Source organism: Hemitrygon akajei, chromosome 2 (genome assembly GCF_048418815.1).
Source record: "Hemitrygon akajei chromosome 2, sHemAka1.3, whole genome shotgun sequence".
NCBI classification, from domain to species: domain Eukaryota; kingdom Metazoa; phylum Chordata; class Chondrichthyes; order Myliobatiformes; family Dasyatidae; genus Hemitrygon; species Hemitrygon akajei.
The window spans coordinates 167,097,713-167,116,962 of NC_133125.1; the positions used below are offsets into that span (position 1 = coordinate 167,097,713).

At 45.2% G+C, this 19,250-nt stretch overlaps 1 protein-coding gene across 1 annotated transcript in view; it reads left to right on the forward strand.

The window, feature by feature from the left end:
• The first annotated feature begins 1,698 nt into the window (after window positions 1-1,698).
• Window positions 1,699-19,250, forward strand: part of LOC140737941 (allograft inflammatory factor 1-like) — a 29,298-nt gene continuing 11,746 nt past the window's right edge. Inside the window, exons 1-5 of the mRNA XM_073064803.1 lie at window positions 1,699-1,817; window positions 10,962-11,023; window positions 13,475-13,541; window positions 15,975-16,016; window positions 17,617-17,779. Coding sequence (XP_072920904.1) covers window positions 1,805-1,817; window positions 10,962-11,023; window positions 13,475-13,541; window positions 15,975-16,016; window positions 17,617-17,779 — 347 coding nt within the window. The 5' untranslated portion in view covers window positions 1,699-1,804. The remainder of the gene's footprint in view (window positions 1,818-10,961; window positions 11,024-13,474; window positions 13,542-15,974; window positions 16,017-17,616; window positions 17,780-19,250) is intronic.

Sequence of the window (19,250 nt, forward strand, 5' to 3'; positions counted from 1 at the left end):
TTTCCTAAATGGAGAGAACATTGAAAAATCAGAGGTGCAAAGGGACTTGGGAGTCCCAGGGCAGGATTCCCTAAAAGTTAACTTGCAGGTTGAGTCTGTAGTAAGGCAAGCAAATGCAAATGTAAAATTCATTTCGAGAGGACTAAAATATAAAAGCAAGGATGTAATGATGAGGCTTTATAGGGTATTCGTCATACTGCACTTGGAGCATTCTGAGCTGTTTTGGGCCTCTGATCTAAGAAAGGATGATCTGACGTTGGAGAGGGTCCAGAGGAGATTTACTAAAATGATCCTGGGACTGAAACAGTTAACATATGAAGAGTGTTTAATGGCCCTGGGCCTGTAATTTCCAGAATTTAGAAGGATGAGAAGAGAATCTCATTGCAATCTGCCAAATCCTGAAAGACCTGGATAGTCATAGAACCATAGAACATTACAGAACAGAAACAGGCCTTTTGGCCCTTCTTGGCTGTGCTGAACCATTTTTCTGCCTAGTCCCACTGACCTGCACCTGGCCCATATCCCTCCAAACCCCTCTCATCCATGTACCTGCCCAAGTTTTTCTTAAATGTTAAAAGTGAGCCCGCATTTACCATTTCATCTGGCAGCTCATTCCACACTCCCACCACTCTCTGTGTGAAGAAGCCCTCCCCTAATGTTCCCTTTCAACTCTTCCCCTTTCACCCTTAACCCATGTCCTCTGGTTTTTATCTCCCCTAGCCTCAGTGGAAAAAGCCTGCTTGCATTCACTCTATCTATACCCATCATAATTTTATATACCTCTATCAAGTCTCCCCTCATTCTTCTACGCTCCAGGGAATAAAGTCCTAACCTATTCAACCTTTCTCTGTAACTCAGTTTCTCAAGTCCCAGCAACATCCTTGTAAACCTTCTCTGCACTCTTTCAACCTTATTAATATCCTTCCTGTAACTTGGTGACCAAATTCGTAATGAAGAGGATGTTTCCAATAGTGAGAGAGTCTAGAATCAGAGGGCAAAGCCTCAGAATAGAAGGACATCCTTTAGAATAGACATGAAGAGTGATTTCTTCAGCCAGAGGGTGGAGGGTCTGCGGAATTCATTGCCATGCAGGGCTGTGGAGGGCAAGCAATTGGGTACATTTAAAGTGGAGGAAGAAACGTTCTTGATTAGTGAGGGTGTCAAAGATTATGTGAAAACAGGATAATGGCATTGAGAGGGAATAATAAATCAGCCATGATCTAATTGTAGAACAGACTCAAAGGGCTGAATGGCCTAATTCTGCTACTATGTCTTATGGTCTTATGGATCCTCTCTGCCAATCTGAAAACAGAAGCAGTGCCCTGGGTTCAAAAACACAAAAGGCAGTGAAATGCTGGCCTAGTGGGACTGATCTTCTAACCCAAAGACTGCACAGGCATCAAGGAATATGTGAATCAAAACACCTCTGACCTGACCTGCTGAAAATACGCCCCCCCCCCCCCGAAGTCTTGTTCTTCCACCACCCCTTCTACTATAGTTTCTGGATCAGACCAGGCCCTACGATTTCTGTGGAATCTCAAGGCAGCTTGTTTTTTATATTTGTTTTTGCAAATGGCCTTGGAAAAATTCAGAGAGGAACACTCGCCTTCAAAAGGCAAGTGAGAAAAGTGAAATGTAAGCATCTAGCAGTGACATCACATCACCAGCAGGAAGTTCAACTATTTCTGTACACTTGGTGTTTCCTGAGTGTTACTAAAATTCAGACACTCTTTGGGGAGAGAGAGAGGGAGAGAGGGGGAAGGAGGGGGCAAGAAAGAAGAGAGAAGAAAATCACAGCTTGTTGATGAATCCTCAAGGTAAGAAACTCCTATGTGATTGGTCTTGTGTGGATTCCTTAGAACAAACTTTTCTGCCAAAACTCAGGGACGGTCCCATCGCTTTCTGGCATTATCTCTTGTAAGGGAAGTTCTGGTCACTGGTCTGGGCTGATGTCTGTGGTTCTGTTAACACTGCAGGGTGAAACCTTCAGCCCAACTATCTAGAAGACTGTCTAAGTTAATCTTATTTGGCCTATATCCCTCTCGAAAGAGGTTCCCAAGCTGGGGTCCACTTACCCCTTGGTCCATGGCAAAAAAGGGTTGGGAAGCCCTGCTCTAGACCCTGTCCCATGTATCTTAGAATCATTGTAAATGCACCACTTTTGTTTGTCAGCTCATTCCATACACCCACTGGCCCATTTCCCAGCGTGATATTTGCGATTTCCTGCATCAGCTATGGTGCAGATCACTTTCAGCTACTTCCTTCAAACCAATCGATTCCTGAACCTTCCCACAAAACCCTAAACATCACTACAGTTCAGTAACGCTATCAGCAGTCTGATCACTTTGCACTAACATGGACTTCCTTTTGGTTTTTCGTAAAAAATATAGCTATAGTGGTGCACTACAGCACAGAAACAGGCCCTTTGGCCCATCTAGTCTGTACCAAACTACTATTCTGCCTAGTCCCATCGACCAAAGCCCTCCAGACCCCTCCCATCCATGTACCCATGTACCTATCCAAACGTCAATTTTGAAATCAAAGCTACATGGTTTATAATTTTTTTTCTTGTGAATGCTGCTTCCGTGAAGCTATTGTGCCTACAATGAAGATAAAAACTAGCTTAATTTGTCACACGTAAATTGAAGCATGCAGTGAAATGAGTCTTTGCACATCAAATCAAATCATCCAGGATTGTGCTGGTGGGGGGGGGGGGGGTGGTGAAGAGGGAAGGGGCAGCCAGCAAGTGTTGCCACATTCCCAGTGCCAGAATGCCCACTGCTTACTAACCCTAATACTATCCATACATCCTGGTAATGTTGAAGGAAACCGGAGCACCCAGAGGAAACCCAGGCGGTCATGGGGAGAACATGCAAACTCCTTAGAAACAGTGACGGGAATTGAACCCCAATCAGTGATTGCAGGCACTGCCATCGCTAAACGCTACAGATGGCGACAATGCCACCTTACGCACTGCTGCTAGGTCATTTTTCAAAGCAGCTGGACCCACTTGCCCTTGCGTAAATGGAAATAAATTCAATTTTGGCTTTGGCTTGTACTAATGTGTAATACGGTCAGAGTTGATTCAGACACACCGCAATTTCCCTGAAGCATCTGAATATAAATTATATACAACGTGGGTTTGAGTGTGGAGTGAGCTGCTAGCACAAGTCGTGCATGCGAGCTTGGTTTCAATGCTTAAGAGAAGTTTAGATAGGTATATGGATTGGAGGGGTAGGGAAGGCTATGGTGCAGGTCGATGGGAGTAGGCAGAATAATAGTTCAGCACAGACTAGATGGGCCAAAGGGCCTGTTTCTGTGCTGTGGTACATCATTACTATGACTATGGAATTTTCATACCCCATTTCCTTAGAATATGGAAAGAGGCCATTCCTGCCGCTGAGTCTGTGCTGGCTCACTATTGCATTACCCCCTAATTTCCCCTGTAATCTATTCTTCCCACATCCCCATCCTCTCTATCACCCTCCAACACCAGGGGTTATTTATAACAGACAATTGACCTAGCCGCCACATCTTCAGGATGTGGGGAAACCACTGGGGGGTGGGAAGGTCACAGGGTGTGTTCAAGCATCACACAGAGGCAATGTCAGAGGCCAGGTTCAAACCGGGTTCCCTGAAGCAGCAGCTCTGCCCACCATACCACTGAGTCACTCAGTAAGCAACCAGTGCCAGCTTTACCAGGGACAGCTACGAAACACCCCAGCACAATGCCAGGACTGCTTTGATGACATAATGGAGATTTAGCTGAGTTTGAGACTTTCTAATCCTATTTAATCATAGTGGACCCAACAAAGAGAAATAGAAATGTAATTATAAAACAGTTACATTGAATATAAAGCGTCCTGTCTACACATGGTCAGATGCTGCGTGCAAATATTTTGCCACATTGTCTAACTCTTTTGAAGGACGGTGTGTTGACCAATTATTTTCATTGGACCCAAGTCAATAACTCATCAGGGGTGATTGATAAGTTTGTGGCCTAAGGTAGAAGGAGATGAGTTATTAACTTCAAACTGTCTGCATAATCACTCAAAGAGTTGACCTGCATATGCTTGTAATGAGAGCTGTATAACTCATCTCTTTCTACTTTAGGCCACAAACTTATCAATCACCCCTGCTCTTGGATACTTTCTGGAGGTCCAAGATCCGTATGCTCCACGACCGCTGGACTAAGTGTGTAAATGTAGGAGGGGACTATGTTGAAAAATAAATGTGCTAGGTTTTCTAAAATTGACTCCTACCTTAGGCCACAAACTTATCAATCACCCCTTGTATGATAAGATTCTGCCCCCTTCCTTTCTGGTCCTCATAAAGGGTTTTGATCCAAAACAGCAACTGTTTATTCACTTCCATAGATGCTGCCTGACCTGGCGGGGTCTGTTAAAGGTTTTTCAGCCCTGCAGCTTAATGAGTTGATAACTCTCGCCACTAATCATTTCAACCCATCCAATCTCAGACACTCCCTTTTATTCCACACATCCCCTCCCTCCAATGAAAATCTACATGCTTTCCAGGTCCAAACAAAGGTCTTAGATGTGAAATGTTACCCCACCCACAGAGACTTCCCAACATGCTGAGTATTTTCTGACCGGATCCCAAACTCAACAAGTGACTCCGGCTTGGATAATATCAAATTCCTTGACTCATTCCAGCTGTAAAAATGAATTTTGGATGGTGCAGAATCCCTGAGGTGCTCAGAGATTCCGCATGTTCCGTCGATTTTACTGTCCTGACATGGCTGCTTTTGGCTAAACGTCTACCCTTCAAAGGTGGCAGTTGCAGGGATCCATGTCAGCGGAGACATTATCAGACAAGCTTCTTTAGCCAGGGTGGTAAATCTGTGGAATTCGTTGCCACAGACAGCTGTGGAGTCACTGGGTATATTTAAAGCAGAAGTTGATAGGTTCCTGATTAGTCAGTGCATTAAAGGGTATGAGAAAGCAGGAGAATGAGTTTGAGAGGGATGTTATTTATGGTCTTAGGGCTGGTCTAAAAATAGGAAAACCTTATTTTAGTTGGAGGAGAAACCACGTCTGAGGAAAATTTTAGTCTTCATATTTTGGAAGGGTACACATGCATTGGAAACTGTTCAGAGTAGATATGCTAGGGTTGTCTGATGAGGGTTAATGATCAGCTTGTTCCTACTATTTTCAGTCTGGAAGAACAGATCATCTTTATGATGATGGGGGTTGAGAAAAGGAATGCCCTATTGGAGGTGTCTGGACATAGGGGGTTCGTTCAGATGGAAATAAATAAGGATATCTTCTTCGGTTGGGGGGAGTGTTACCAATCTTAGCAGTTACCCACAGAGCAGTAGAGGTGGGGCAAGATATTCAAGGCAGAAGTGAGCAGATGTTTGTTGTTAAGAAAAGATGAGGGTTATGTTCAGATGGGAAGGTAGACTTCAGGCCTAGGTCAGATCAAGCTACGATTTCCATAAATGCAAGTTAGGCTGGATGAGCCAAGTGGCCACCCCCTCCTATTCCTTGGCAGTAGTCAATTAAGCCTAGGGTTTTCTCTCAATGAAGAGCAAGATAAAGCAAAGCCTAGGAAAGAAAGCAGGGTCGGGAAGGTAAGGGGCGATGGATAGAATCATTTCTGCTTCTGGCAAGAGAAAATGATTACAATTGTTTGATAATCTCTGTCCCAAACATCTTCAGGAATGTCAAGATCATCCAGGACATTGCAGATTACTTGATTGAACCTAATTGGCTAAGGCATTGGTCAGGACGAAGGGTCTCAGCCCGAAACGTCGACAGCGCTTCTCCCTATAGATGCTGCCTGGCCTGCTGTGTTCCACCAGCATTTTGTATGTGCTGTTGATGGAGTATTGTGAGCAGTTTGGGGGCACACATATAAGGGAGGAAGTGTTGGCATTAGAGTGGGCCAAAATGAAGTTTGTGAGAATTATTCCAGGAATGAAAATGTTAACATATGAGGAGCACTTGATAACTCTGGGCCTGTACTCACTGGAGTTTAGAAGAGTAAAGGGGAAACTCATTGCAACATTGAAGGGCCTGGATAGGGTGGACATGGAGAGGATGTTTCTAGTACTGGGAGAATGCAGGACCAGAGGGTACCAATTTAGAATACAAGAATGTCCATTTGGAACAGAGATAAGGAGAATTTCTTTAGCCAGAGGGTAGTGCATCTGTGGAAGTAATTTCCATGGATGGTTATGGAGGCCAAGTCATTGGGTATATTTAAAGCGGAGGTTGATAGGTTCTTGATTCTTAAGGGTGTCAAAGGTTACAGGGAGAAGGCTGGAGAATGGGTTGAGAGGGAAAATAAATCAGCCATTATCAACTGGAGGAACAGACTTGATGGGCTGAATGGCATAATTCTGCTCCTTTGTCTTATGGTCCTATGGTTTAATTCATCAATATCCCCGCCAACATAATTACGGTGTGTATCATTTGTAAAATGTTGTTGGAATTGGTTCTGCCTCTGCCTTAAATATACAAAATGGCCTGACTTCCACAGCTGCTTGTGGCAACAAATTCCACAGATTCACCACTCCCTGGCTAAAGAAATCCCTCCGCCTAGTGGATGTTCCTGAGGCTGTGTCCTCTGGTCTTAAATGCCCCCACTAGAGGAAACATCCTCTCTGCATCCACTCTATCGAGGCCTTTCAACATTTGATAGGTTTCAAATAGATTCTCCCCCCACCTCATTCTTCTGAATTCCAGAGAGTACAGGCCCAGAGTCATCAAATGCTCCTCATATGATAAGTCTTTCAATCCCAGAATCATTTCTGCGAACCTCCTTTGAACCCTCTCCAATGTCAGCACATTGTTTCTCAGTTAAGGAGCCCAAAACTACTCACAGTACTCCATGAGGCTCACCAGTGTCTTATAAAGCCTCAACCTAACATCTTTCCTTTTATATTCTAGTTCTCTCAAAATGAATGCTAACATTGCATTTGCTTTCCTCACCAGCGATTCAACCTGCAAATTAACCTTTACGGAATCCTGCACGAGGGCTCCTAAGTCCTCTTGAACCTCAGATTTTTGAATTTTCTCTCCATTTAGAAAATAGTCAACCTTTTCATTTCTTCTACCAAAGTGCATGACCATATGCTTTCTGACTCTGTATTCCATCTGCCACTTCTTTATCCATTCTCCTAATTTGCCTAATTCCTTTTGTAGTCTCTCTGCTTCCTCAAAACTTCCTACCCTCCACTTATCTTCATATCATCTGCAAACTTGGCCACAAAGCCATCAATTCCATCATCCAAATCATTAACATATAACGTTAAAAGAATCAGTCCCAACACAGACTCGTGTGGAACACCTCTAGTCACCAGCAGCCAACCAGCAAGTGCTCCCTTCATGCCCACTCTTTGCCTCCTGCCAATCAGCCAATGCTCTGTCCATGCTAGTATTTTTCCTGTTATACAACGGGCTCTTCACTTGTTAAGCATCCTCATGTGTGGCACCTTGTCAAAGGCCTTCCGGAAATCCAAGCACACAACATCCACTGATTCTCCTTTGTCTATCCTACTTGTTATTTCTCAAAGAATTCCAACAGATTTGTCAGGTAAGATCTTCCCTTAAAGAAACCATGACTATGGCCTATTTTACCATACGCCTCCAGGTACCCCAAAACTGTAACAATCAACTCCAGCATTTTCCCAACCACTAAGGTTAGACTAACTGGCCTATGCTTTCCTTTCCTCTGCTTCTTTCCCTTCTTGAAGAGTGGAGTGGCATTTGCAATTTTCCAGTCCTCTGGAACCATGCCAGAATCCATTGATTTTTGAAAGAGCATTACTAAAGCCACAACCTCTTCAGCCACCTCTTTCAGATCTCTGGGGTATATACCATCTTGTCCAGCTGATATATCCACCTTCAAACCCTTCAGTTTCCAAAGCACCTTCTCCCTTGTAATGGCAACTTCACCCACTTCTGCCCTCTGACACTCTCAAACTTCCAGCACACTGCTAATGTTTTCCACAGTGAAGACTGGTGCAAAATATTTAATCCATTTTTCTGCCATTTCCTTGCCCCCATTACTACCTCTCCAGCAGCATTTTCCAGTGGTCCATAACTACTCTTGCCTCTCTTTTACAGTTTATATATCTGATAAAACTTTTGGTATCAACTTCACACTAATCTTTGCCCTGTTATATGCCCTCTCTTTGGATTTTATGTTGGCTTTGACTTCTCTTGTCTGCAACCATTGTGTCATCCTGCCTTTAGAATACTTCTTCTTTGGGATGCATCTACCCTGTGCCGTCCAAATTTCTCGCAGGAACTCCAGCCATTGCTACTCTGCTGATGTCCCTGATAGTGTTCCTTTCCAATCAATTTTGGCCAGATCGTCTCTCATGCCTCTGTAATTCCCTTTATTCTACTGTAATATTCATACATCTGACTTTAGCTTCAATCATCTTATGAACACTGGCTCTCAATGGTTCCTTTACCTTCAGCTCGCTGATCAATTTCAGTTCATTGAACAACACCCAATCCAAAATAGCTGATCCCCTCATGAGTTCAACTATGAGCTGCGCTACAAAACCATCTCATAGGGATTTTATAAATTCCCTTTCTTAGGATCCAGCGCCAACCTGGATGCCTGGAATCCGCAGCCTGGTATCTTGCAGAAGAAAATATATCAGAGGCTTTTAAGAGATAGGCACATGATATAAGGGAGATGGAGGGATATAGACATTGTGCAGGTAGGAGGGATTAGTGTTTGGGTGTTTTTGATTTGCTTTCTAGCTGATTCAGCACAAGGTGGCCTGTTCCTGTGCTGTACTATTCTATGTATATCAACCTGATTTTCCCAATCCACCTGCATATTGAAATCATCCATGACTATCATAACATTGCCGTTTTGACAAGCATTTTCCATCTCCCCTTGCAGACCCACATTCCTTACCACTGTTCGGAGATCTGTTTAAAATTCCATCAGGGCCTTTCTACCCTTGCAGTTTCTTAACTCTACTTAGTATAGTGTATAGGTCACATCACGCAGCAGGGAGTACTTGCATTCTTTCAAGAAAGGTTAATTTTCCTCTTATGAGTTTACAGCAGCTCCATCGTGTTCTCCTTGCACTTCCCTGAGTTTCAGACAAACCCTGTAGCCAACAGTCCATGATAACAGATCCAAATCTGTAAAAGTCCCAAGCCCTCTGTTATCCAAAGAAACCCACCCCTCTCAACATCCCAAAAACGCCACCATGAAGTCAGAGACATATTGATACCAAAACTCCTTGGTCAGGAGAGTTAGTTCAAGCCCCACAGCTGACTAATATTGACTGAGTGTTTGCTGCTGATTCCAACCACATCCTAACACTCACTGGAAAACATCCAAGACACAAGAAATTCTGCGGTTGTTGGAAAGCCTGAGATACATACATAAAGTGCTGGAGGAACTCAACTAGCCAGGCAGCATCTATGGAGAGGAACAAGCAGGCTCAGTCATCAATTTCTCAAACTCCCAGTAACTTATTCCCCTATTCCCCTTCTCTCTTTTCCCATTCTCTATTCTGTTCCCCTCACCAGCCCATCACCTGCCTCTGTTTCTCCTCCTCCTCCCCTTTCTCCCATTGGCCATTCTCCTCTCCGGTCAGATTCCTTCTTCTTCAGCCCTCTACCTCTTCCACCTATCACCTCGCAGCTCCTTACTTTTTCAACCCTCCCCCACCCACCCTCCTCACCTAGTCGTACCTCTCCCCTTCTTCTTATTCTGGCCCCACTGAAGGGTCCTGGCTCAAAATGTCAACTGTTTATTCCTCTCCATACATGTTGTCTGAAATGCTGAGCTCCTGGAAGACATCCCAGTCCAGGTAGTACTGCTTACAGATTAAATCTGTCTAATAAAGTGCTATTTCCAAAGGCTTATCAAAATCTGGCAACATCAATTAGATTCAGTAAATTCTCATCAAGAACCCCATTTATGTAGTTCTAGGGCCGCAACATCTCAGTTAGATACAGACCCCTTGTATAATGTCTTTCCAAACAATCCTGGGATAGGGCAACACAGTTAAATACAGAGTAGAATTCCTTCTACAAAACGAAAACCGAGAAAATGGGTTACGTACAGCCTACAATTCCCTCGACATCAGGGATTCCCAACCTTTTTTATGCCGTGGAGTCTTACCATTAACCGAGAGATCCGTGGACTCCAGGTTGGGAACCCCTATTCTGCCCTATCCCATCAAACACTCAAGGAAAAAGAAGCTCCTTCTGCACTGTTCCATCACACCGTCCCCATAGCAGAGACACAGAGATCAGACAGAGGGTCAGCTCACTTGACAAAACAAAATAGAAAATCTGCTAAAAACAGAAAATACTTCCTTCACAGAAATCCCCGTGCATTACAGCTTGGTCTGGCGGCAGCTCTGCCCTTCACTGGAAGAAACTACAGATATCTGTGGACACAGCTCAGCATTTTACAGGAAACCAGCCTGCCTAATAAAGACAGGCTGGTTTCTCTGTGTGGAGTCTACCAACACTTCTCACTGCCTCGGGAAAGCAGCCAGCATAATCAAAAACCCCACCACCCCGGACATTCTCTCTTCTCCGCTCTCCCACTGGGCAGAAGACACAAAAAAACTGAAAGCATGTACCACCAGGGTCAAGGACAGTTTCTACCCCACTGTTATAAGTCTATTGAATGGACCTCTTGACCTCACAGTCTACCTCATCAAGACCCTTGTACCTGCACTACACTTTCTCTGTAACTGTAACATGTTATTCTGCAGTCTAGTACAGGTCTTTTCACTTGTACTACCTTGATGCACTGATGTGACAAAATGATGCGTATGAACAGCATGCAAAACCAAGCTTTACTCTGCACCTCAGTACATGTGACAATGCTAAACAAATGTCCACGTTATTAATGTGTTCCATCGAACCCTCTCAGGCCATGAGTTAGACACAGAGTAAAACTCCACAGGACAGTACATAACCTGCATTCTTGAAATATTCCAGGTGGAAAAGCCTTTGGAATCCTGAAAGCACAACAGGATGACCGGCTGGAGGGAATCAATCAGGTACGGAGAAGGATTGAACTGCTGTTCAAAGCATCAGGGCTCTTTGTAAATGTTTGTTCTCTCTGTAGGAGTTGAGGCAGTGGAGTTGATTATTGTGAGAGTCGACCATTTCTGGTAGGGAGCTCCATCACGGGAGGTCTCCTATCAAATCAAGTAAGGGTGAAAGGTGTGTGGTGCCTTCAACACTGTTCAGACAAACACTCCCACACATGCACACAAGAGTAGGCTGTGTAAAGGCCCTCCAATTTCCTAAGGGCATCTATGAACTCTTATTGCCCCGTAACCTGGTAGTTTCCTGGTCACTAATAGTGAGACTAGATTGAATTCCACATCCAGTTAACTATCTGAATTTCAACTTTCAAAGTGACATGTCTCTGCATCGTTAGTGCAGAAGTCAGCAATTCCACCACTGTGAGAGAGAAAGCTGGGGAGAGAGGAGAGAGAGCAAGAGGGAAAGTAAGAAAGAGGGGAGGAGAGAGAGTGAAGTGGGAGTGGGAGGAAGGCAGACATAGAGGGAGAATGTGTGTGTGAGAGAGAGAGAGAGAGAATGTATGCAAGAGGGAGAAAGAGAGATGTGGGGGAAAAGCAAAAGTGAGAGAGAAAGGGGGTTAGAGGAGAGAGAATGAATAGATAAAGAGTGTAGGAGTGGGAGAGAGAGAAAAAAGTGAGGGAGTGTGAAAGAGAGCGAGCGAGAGAGAAAGTGGGTGAGAGAGAGTAAGTGAGCTGAAGAGAGTTAAAAGGGAGTAAAAGACTAGAGAGAGAGACAGCAAGAGGCGAGGGAAAGAGGCAAGAGTCAGTGAGCGAGGGGAGAGATCAGAAAAGTGAGAGGGTGAGGCCGAGCCAAGTGAGAGAATGAGAGAAAAAATGAGTAAGAGTGAGGGAGAGAGAGGAAGTGGGATGAGAGATTGAGAGGGGTGCAAGTGAGAGAGAAGAGAGCGATACAGAGATCCAGGGAGAAGAGGGGCTCAGGTGCTGACTGAAGCCATCTCTGCTCCGCATTGCAGGTCTCCGTTCGGCCGGTGAGCCAGCACTGACAACCCAAGTAGACAGCAAGTTGCCCCACTCTCTGAAGTCCAACCCCGAAACCGTAGGACGGTTGCCAAATGCCACCCAGAGAGTCAGGCCAGTGGGGGGGTGGGTGGGGAAGAGGAGGAGAAATTGCTCAAAAAGCCTGACAAATCACAGTCCCTAATAGATAATCGGGAACAGACAAACTCCATCAACATTCATATCCTCAAAATGATTTCTGTTTTGAGAGAAAGGGAAATCTGCAAATGATAACACAGAAGACTGGACGGATGACCAAGCATGTGTTTTCCCATCTGTCAGCAGAATTATAATGTAACAATGAGAAATGTTGCTTAAATTGAGGAAGTTACCCAGTGACTCAGTGTGTTTAAACATAGCGGGAAAGATTAACCCTTTCATAGCCAAAGCATGCAGACAGATCCCAGGCAAGCAAGGGGAGAGGAATAACCCTTTCACTCCCCACTTCCCACTCACATCAGACACTGGATAGTTTGTTCCAAGGGAAAGGATTAACCCTCTCACAATCCGTCCCCAGCCTGTACCCAGGGAAATTAACCCTCTCACCACTGCTCCCACTCACAGTCCATCCCCAGCCTGTACCCAGGGTAATTAAACCTATCACCACCACTCCCCTCTCACAGTCCGTCCCCAGCCTGTACCCAGGGGAATTAACCCTCTCACCACCGTCCTCACTCACAGTCCGTCCCCAGCCTGTACCCAGGGGAATTAACCCTCTCACCACCGTCCTCACTCACAGTCCGTCCCCAGCCTGTACCCAGGGGAATTAACCCTCTCACCACTGCTCCCCACTCTCAGTCCATCCCCCAGCTTTACCTGGGAGAATTAACCCTCTCACCACTATCCTCACTCACAGTCCGTCCCCAGCCTGTACCCAGGGGAATTAACCCTCTCTCCACCACACCCCACTCACAGTCCGTCCACAGCCTGTACCCAGGGTAATTAAACCTATCACCACCACTCCCCTCTCACAGTCCATCCCCAGCCTGTACCCAAGGGAATTAACCCTCTCACCACTGCTCCCACTCACAGTCCATCCCGAGCCTGTACCCAGGGGAATTAACCCTCTCACCACCACTCCCCACTCACAGTCCATCCCGAGCCTGAACCCAGGGAAGTTAACCCTCTCACTGCTGCTCTCCACTCACAGTCTATCCCCAGCCTATCCCCAGGGAATTAACCATCTTATCACTGCTCCCCACTCACAGTCTGTCCCCAGCCTGAACCAAAGGAAGAGATTAACCCTTTCCTCATCGCTCCTCTCCCATCATCACCAACAGCCTGTTCCCAGCACTGAGTCCGAAACTCGTGATAATGTAGCAGAAGTTTCCCTGGTGTTTAGTACGAGCTGTTGTTCCTTCTCGACCCGACCACCTGACCAGTCAGCTGTTTTCCCTTCTGTAGGAATTCCTGGACAGCCCGAAGTACAAAAGCGACCCAGATTTGGAAGATAAGCTCCGAGCTTTCAAAGGTAACAGCTCCAATCACTCACCTACAATGTGGGACATTAACCTAAGGGAGAGGAGGTGGGGGCTGGGGGGGAGGCTTTGATTTTATAAGTTTGAACTGCCACATTCCTTGGCCTGGACTCTGTCTGACCCTCTTATCTACAGAATAGGATCCATCCTCTGGTCTGTACTCTCTGCAGGTGCACAGCAAGGTTACAGACCATTCCTGAATAATCGACGGCCTCCATTTCCACACGAATCCGAAGGTTAACTTTTTCCACAGGCCAGGAAATGCACCAATGTCACTCAAATGGAGATCATGCCAACACAGTATTGTAATGAGTGGCATTGAAAACACAGTGTTGGAATAATTATCAAATCATTACCAAAAGTGGAGAGAGAGAGGGATGGGTTCCGGGGAAAGTGAGACAGGGAAATAGAGATAGAGAGGGGGACACACAGAGAGGGGGAGAGACTGAGAGAGGGAATGTGAGAGAGAATGTGTGAGAGAGAAAGAGGAAGATAGAGAATATGACAGAGAATGTGTGTGTGTGTGTGTGTGTGTGTGTGTGTGTGTGTGTGTGTGTGTGTGTGTGTGTGTGTGTGTGTGTGTGTGTGTGTAAGAGAGGAGAGAGAAAGAGTAAGAGATGGGGAAGGAGAAAGTGAAGAGGCAGAGGGTGAGATGCAGTGAGAGGAGAGAGAGTGAATTGAGAGAGAAAGTGAAAGTGAGAGAGTGAAGGAGAAAGTGAGAAGTACAGCCGTAATGTATCTGCCTGGGGACAGCAGCCGACATAATCATAGACGCTCCATTCCTGTCATTCTCTCTTCTTCCACCACCCACTGGGGCACATGAAATCAAAGCCTGAGTCTGTCCCGAACAGGCTCGAGCAAATCTCCAACACAATATGATCTCTTGATCTCCCAGTCTACTTCATCGTGGCCCTCGCACTTTACTTGCCCACAGTTTCACCACACTTTCTCTGTAACTGTAACACTCTATCCTGTTTGCTACTTGCTTAACTCGATACACTCATGCATCAAGTCATATAATCATGGAACACTACAGCATTGATACAGGACCTTCAGCCCATTGACTCCATGCCGAACATGGTCGACCCATCAAGTCCCGATTTCCTGTCTTAGGCCCAACTCCTTCCAAGCCCGCCCATCCATGTACAGTACAGTACAAAAGTCTCAGGCACCCGAGATTTTTTATGTGGTTTCAGATGGTATGGCCTCCACAGAGCCTCAATCTCAACATCATCGAGGCTATCTGGGATTACCTGAAGAGGCAGAAGAAAGCGAGGCAGCCAAAGTCTGCCAAAGAACTGTGGCAACACCTCCAAGATGCTTGGGACAACCTACCAGCTGACTTTCTTATAAAACTGCACGCCAGTGAACCTTAGAGAGTTCATGCAGTTTTAAAGGCCAAGGGTGGTCACGTCAAATATGGATTTGATTTTGTTTTTTTACTGTTTACTACTTTTTATAGAAAATTTTTGATATTCAGAAACTCCTTGTTTTATTATTTTTAAAAGCATCTTCACTTTAACAGAATTTTTTTACATGTGCCTAAGACTTTTGCACAGTACTGTACCTATCTAAATGCTTCTAACCTCAAGTTCCTTAAGGTTGTTATAGCCAGGGGTGGTAGCGGAGATAATCTCCCATTACCCATTAAATGCTCCCAATGGCCTACATCCCAAATAGCCTCTGACAACCAAGTCCAGCTCCTGGCCTACTCTTGTGGCTTAGCTACTAAGCCCAGCAAAACCATTTCTCCTGACAGGAGAAGGGGCAAAGGTGGGTTACTGGCACCTGAAAACAGTCACCTCAGGCAGATGGGGCTGGTTTTCTTCACCTGGGTGAAGAAAACTCTGACCTCAAACCTTGCGGTTATGCCCACTCATGGGGAAGGCTTCGGGGGTGAACCCCGAGGAAAATTCCAGAACAGGAGTCCCTAAGATGTGGAGTTCAATACTGACTGGCAACTCCTGCAACGCTGCTGATGTCAGAATGGTGCCGTCCCCTTTGGATTCATCGTGGAGTGGAGGAGCCTGCTACGTGGGCAACAACTTGCTCTACATGTCTTACTGCCCTGACTTGCGTATCACATAGACAGCTGGGACACAACACCCGTGGTCAACCCTCACCAATGGAGGGACAATCTGAATTCTGTTATTGATTTACCTTGTTCAACTTCAATGCACTGAGTAATGATTTGATCTGTATGAACAGTATGCAAGGCACACTTCCCACTGTATTCGGTCAATAAACCAATAACAATAATCAATAGTCAGAGGTCTGAACTATTCAGCTGTTGACAAATGGTTCCAACTCAACATAAAGGCCTCACTGAGTCAAAGTGGGTATTGAACCCTCATGGGTTAAATTAAACACCTGGTATTTCATCACATTTGAATTGTGGTAAAACAGTTCCTTTCATTTCATTCCAGAGAAATACATGGAGTTTGACCTCAACGCTGATGGAGATATTGGTAAGTCTCTAAAGTTCTTGTGGGCTGCTGGACTCTCAGTTTCCATTTTATGCAGTCTTTATAACCATATAACAATTACAGCATGGAAACAGGCCATCTCGGCCCTTCTAGTCCGTGCCAAACGCTTACTCTCACCTAGTCCCACCTACCTGCACTCAGCCATTAACCCTCCATTCCTTTCATGTCCATATACCTATCCAATTTTTTTTTAATGACAAAATCGAACCTGAAAAATCATTACATTTTTTTTCTTTCCACGCTGCAAGCACAAAGTGTGTACATCCGCTGAGAGAATATTCTTCACACAGTTAGCTAGAGGGTCAGCACAGTACCATAGGTTAGCATCATGCTTTACAGCACCGGCTGTAAGACTGGGGTTCGATTGCCACCACTGTCTATACGGAATTTGTCTAAGAAAGACAACCTCTGGCCCAACCAAACTCATAAGGTTGAGGTGCTCTCACACCCCAAACCCTTGCTTGTGTGGATGCTGTGTAATTTACTACCCTGTTTCAAAATAGTACCGCAAAATCACCGCATATGATTAAAAGATTATATTTATGAATCTTAATTTGACTAAAGGGTTAGTAAAGAAAGGGGAAAAAAGAAAAGGGCCCATTTTAATTTAACAGTCAAATGCTCACAAGTTACAGGTCAAAGTTTCTCCATAGTCACCGATCTCACCCCGGCTTTGTCAATTCACAGTCTCGTTCTGAGTTGAACCCTACGAGCTCTTCTCTCCTGTATTTTCCCTCTTAATCCCCTCTCGAACCTAAAGCCCCAGGCCCATCCTTAGTGTCCCTCACCAGTGAAACCTCCACTTAATTCAACCATCCTAATTGGATAGCACATATTTCTCCTCATCTCTTATCTTCAACAATACCCAAACAAGCACAAGCATGAAAACAGAACAGACTGCTCTTACAGAACCGCTAAATAGAATACATACAGCTTAACAGTAGAAGTATGAGTCATGGCATTAGACACACACACATATAGAAACAATAGTTAAATTAAATAAGTAGAGCAAAAATAGAAATGAAAAAATGTAGTGAGGTAGTGTTTATGGGTTCAATGTCCATTCAGAGATCGAATGGCAGAGGGGAAGAAGCTCTTCCTGAGTCGGTGAGCGTGTGTCCCAGGTATGAGATGGCATGTCCTGGGTGGTTGGATGATGGGGTCCTTAATGATGGATGCTGCCTCCTTGAGGAATGTCCTTCGGAAGACGCCCTCAATCCTGGGGAGGCTGGTGCCCACAATGGACTGGCTGAGTCTACAACTCTCCGCAGCTGTCTGATCCTGTGCATTGGACCCTCCATTCCAGGGGGCTGACGCAACCTGTGAAAATGCTCTGTGTGGTACATTTGTAGAAAGTTGCTGGTCTCTTTGGTGGCAGAGCAAGTCCCCTCAAACTCCTAGGGAAGTATAGACGCTGGTGTGCCTTCTTTGTGATTGCATCAATATGGTGGTACTTCCCAGGACTTCCCTTATTGAGCCCAAATCTTGCAGCTGCAATCACTCCACTACTGTGCCTTTGATATGTGTCTTTGAGCGATCAGTCCAGGGCCTGCTAACCCTTGCCTGCTCTCCTTCCCCGCAGATATCATGGGCTTAAAGAGGATGCTGGAGAAGATGGGGGCGGCCAAGACCCACCTGGAGTTAAAGAAGATGATAAAAGAAGTGGTGGGTGAGATGGGCGAGACCATCTCCTACCGAGATTTTGTGATGATGATGCTGGGGAAACGGTCAGCGATTGCCCAAATGTAAGTCATCAACAGAGGCTGTCAAATTGACCCTAAGCTCACTCGATGGCTAATTCCACAGGGAAGCTTTCACTTGCACGGAATGTATTTAAGACCGTAAAAAAAGGTAACAGAATTAGGCCATTTAGACCTCAGTCTGCTCTGCCACGCCATCCATTGTTTGCCCTCTGAACCCCATTCTCCTGCCTTCTCCCTGTAATCTGTGACACCCTACTCGTCAAGAACCTACCAACCTCCATTTTAAATATACCCAATGATTTGTCCTGCACAACCATCTGTGGCAATGAATTCGCCAGATTCATCAGCATCATCTCCATTCTAATAGACATTCTTTATTCTGAGGCTACTTCCCCCATTATTGGAAAAAGTCCTTGCCTCATCCATTCTATCTGGGCCTTTCAATAGTTGATAGATTTCCCCTCATTTTTCTAAACTCCACTGAGTACAGGCCTAGAACCATTAAACGCCTCTCAAGCATCAACATTTTCAGTCTCAGGATTATTCTCATGATCCACCTCTGGGCCCTCTCCAATGCCAGAACACCTTTACTTGGATAAGGGTCCCAAAACTCCTCACAATACTTCAAGTGCAGTCTGACCGATGCCTTCAAAGCCTCAGCATCACATCCTTGCTTTTGTATTGTAGTCCTCTGGAATGAATGCTAACATTGCATTTGCAATAACTTGCATTGAAATCAACAGGCTTGTTGTAATCCCTCACCTGAAGGCATGTGAGAGACTGACCTTTGTTATTCACCGTAATGAATACAGGAACAGGGAGGTTATGCACTTACTTTAGTGGTGTGTGCCTGGAGTGCTCTGCTTGGGAGGTGGTACAGGCAGAAACATTTGGGACCTTTGATAAACTCATAGATAGACACATGGATGAAATGAAAATGGAAGGCTACAGTACTCTGCACTGCACTGTAGTCATTTTATGTATTGCACTGTACTGCTGCCACACACACACAAAAAACGAATTTCATGACAGCTGATATGGCTCTCTATGGTGGTCTGAGGGTTGGAAGGGGACAGGGAGAGGGAAATTATTGGAGGGAAAAGGGGAAAGCACACAGTTTAATAAGTGGCTAAGGAGTTGGTATAGGAGGAAGGACATCAGATATTCAGATCATTGGGCTCTCTTCCAGGGAAGATGGAGCCAATACAGAAGAGACAGTTTGCACCTGAACTGCAGGGGGACTACTATGCTAGTGGAAGGTTTGCTGGTGTTGCATGGGGGTGGGGGTGTTTAAACTAGAGTTGCAGGGTGTGGGAAATAGAGTGCCAGAGCAGATAGTGGAGAGGTTGTGGAGGCAGATGTTATTTAAACTTCAGATAAAGACTGGAATCAAAGTGTTGAGCATGGTGTGACGAATGTCCTGAGCTACACAGATTTCAATGAAAGAAATACAAGAAAGGCAGATGAGCTCAGGGCATGGATCAACATCTGGAATTATGATATTGTAGCCACT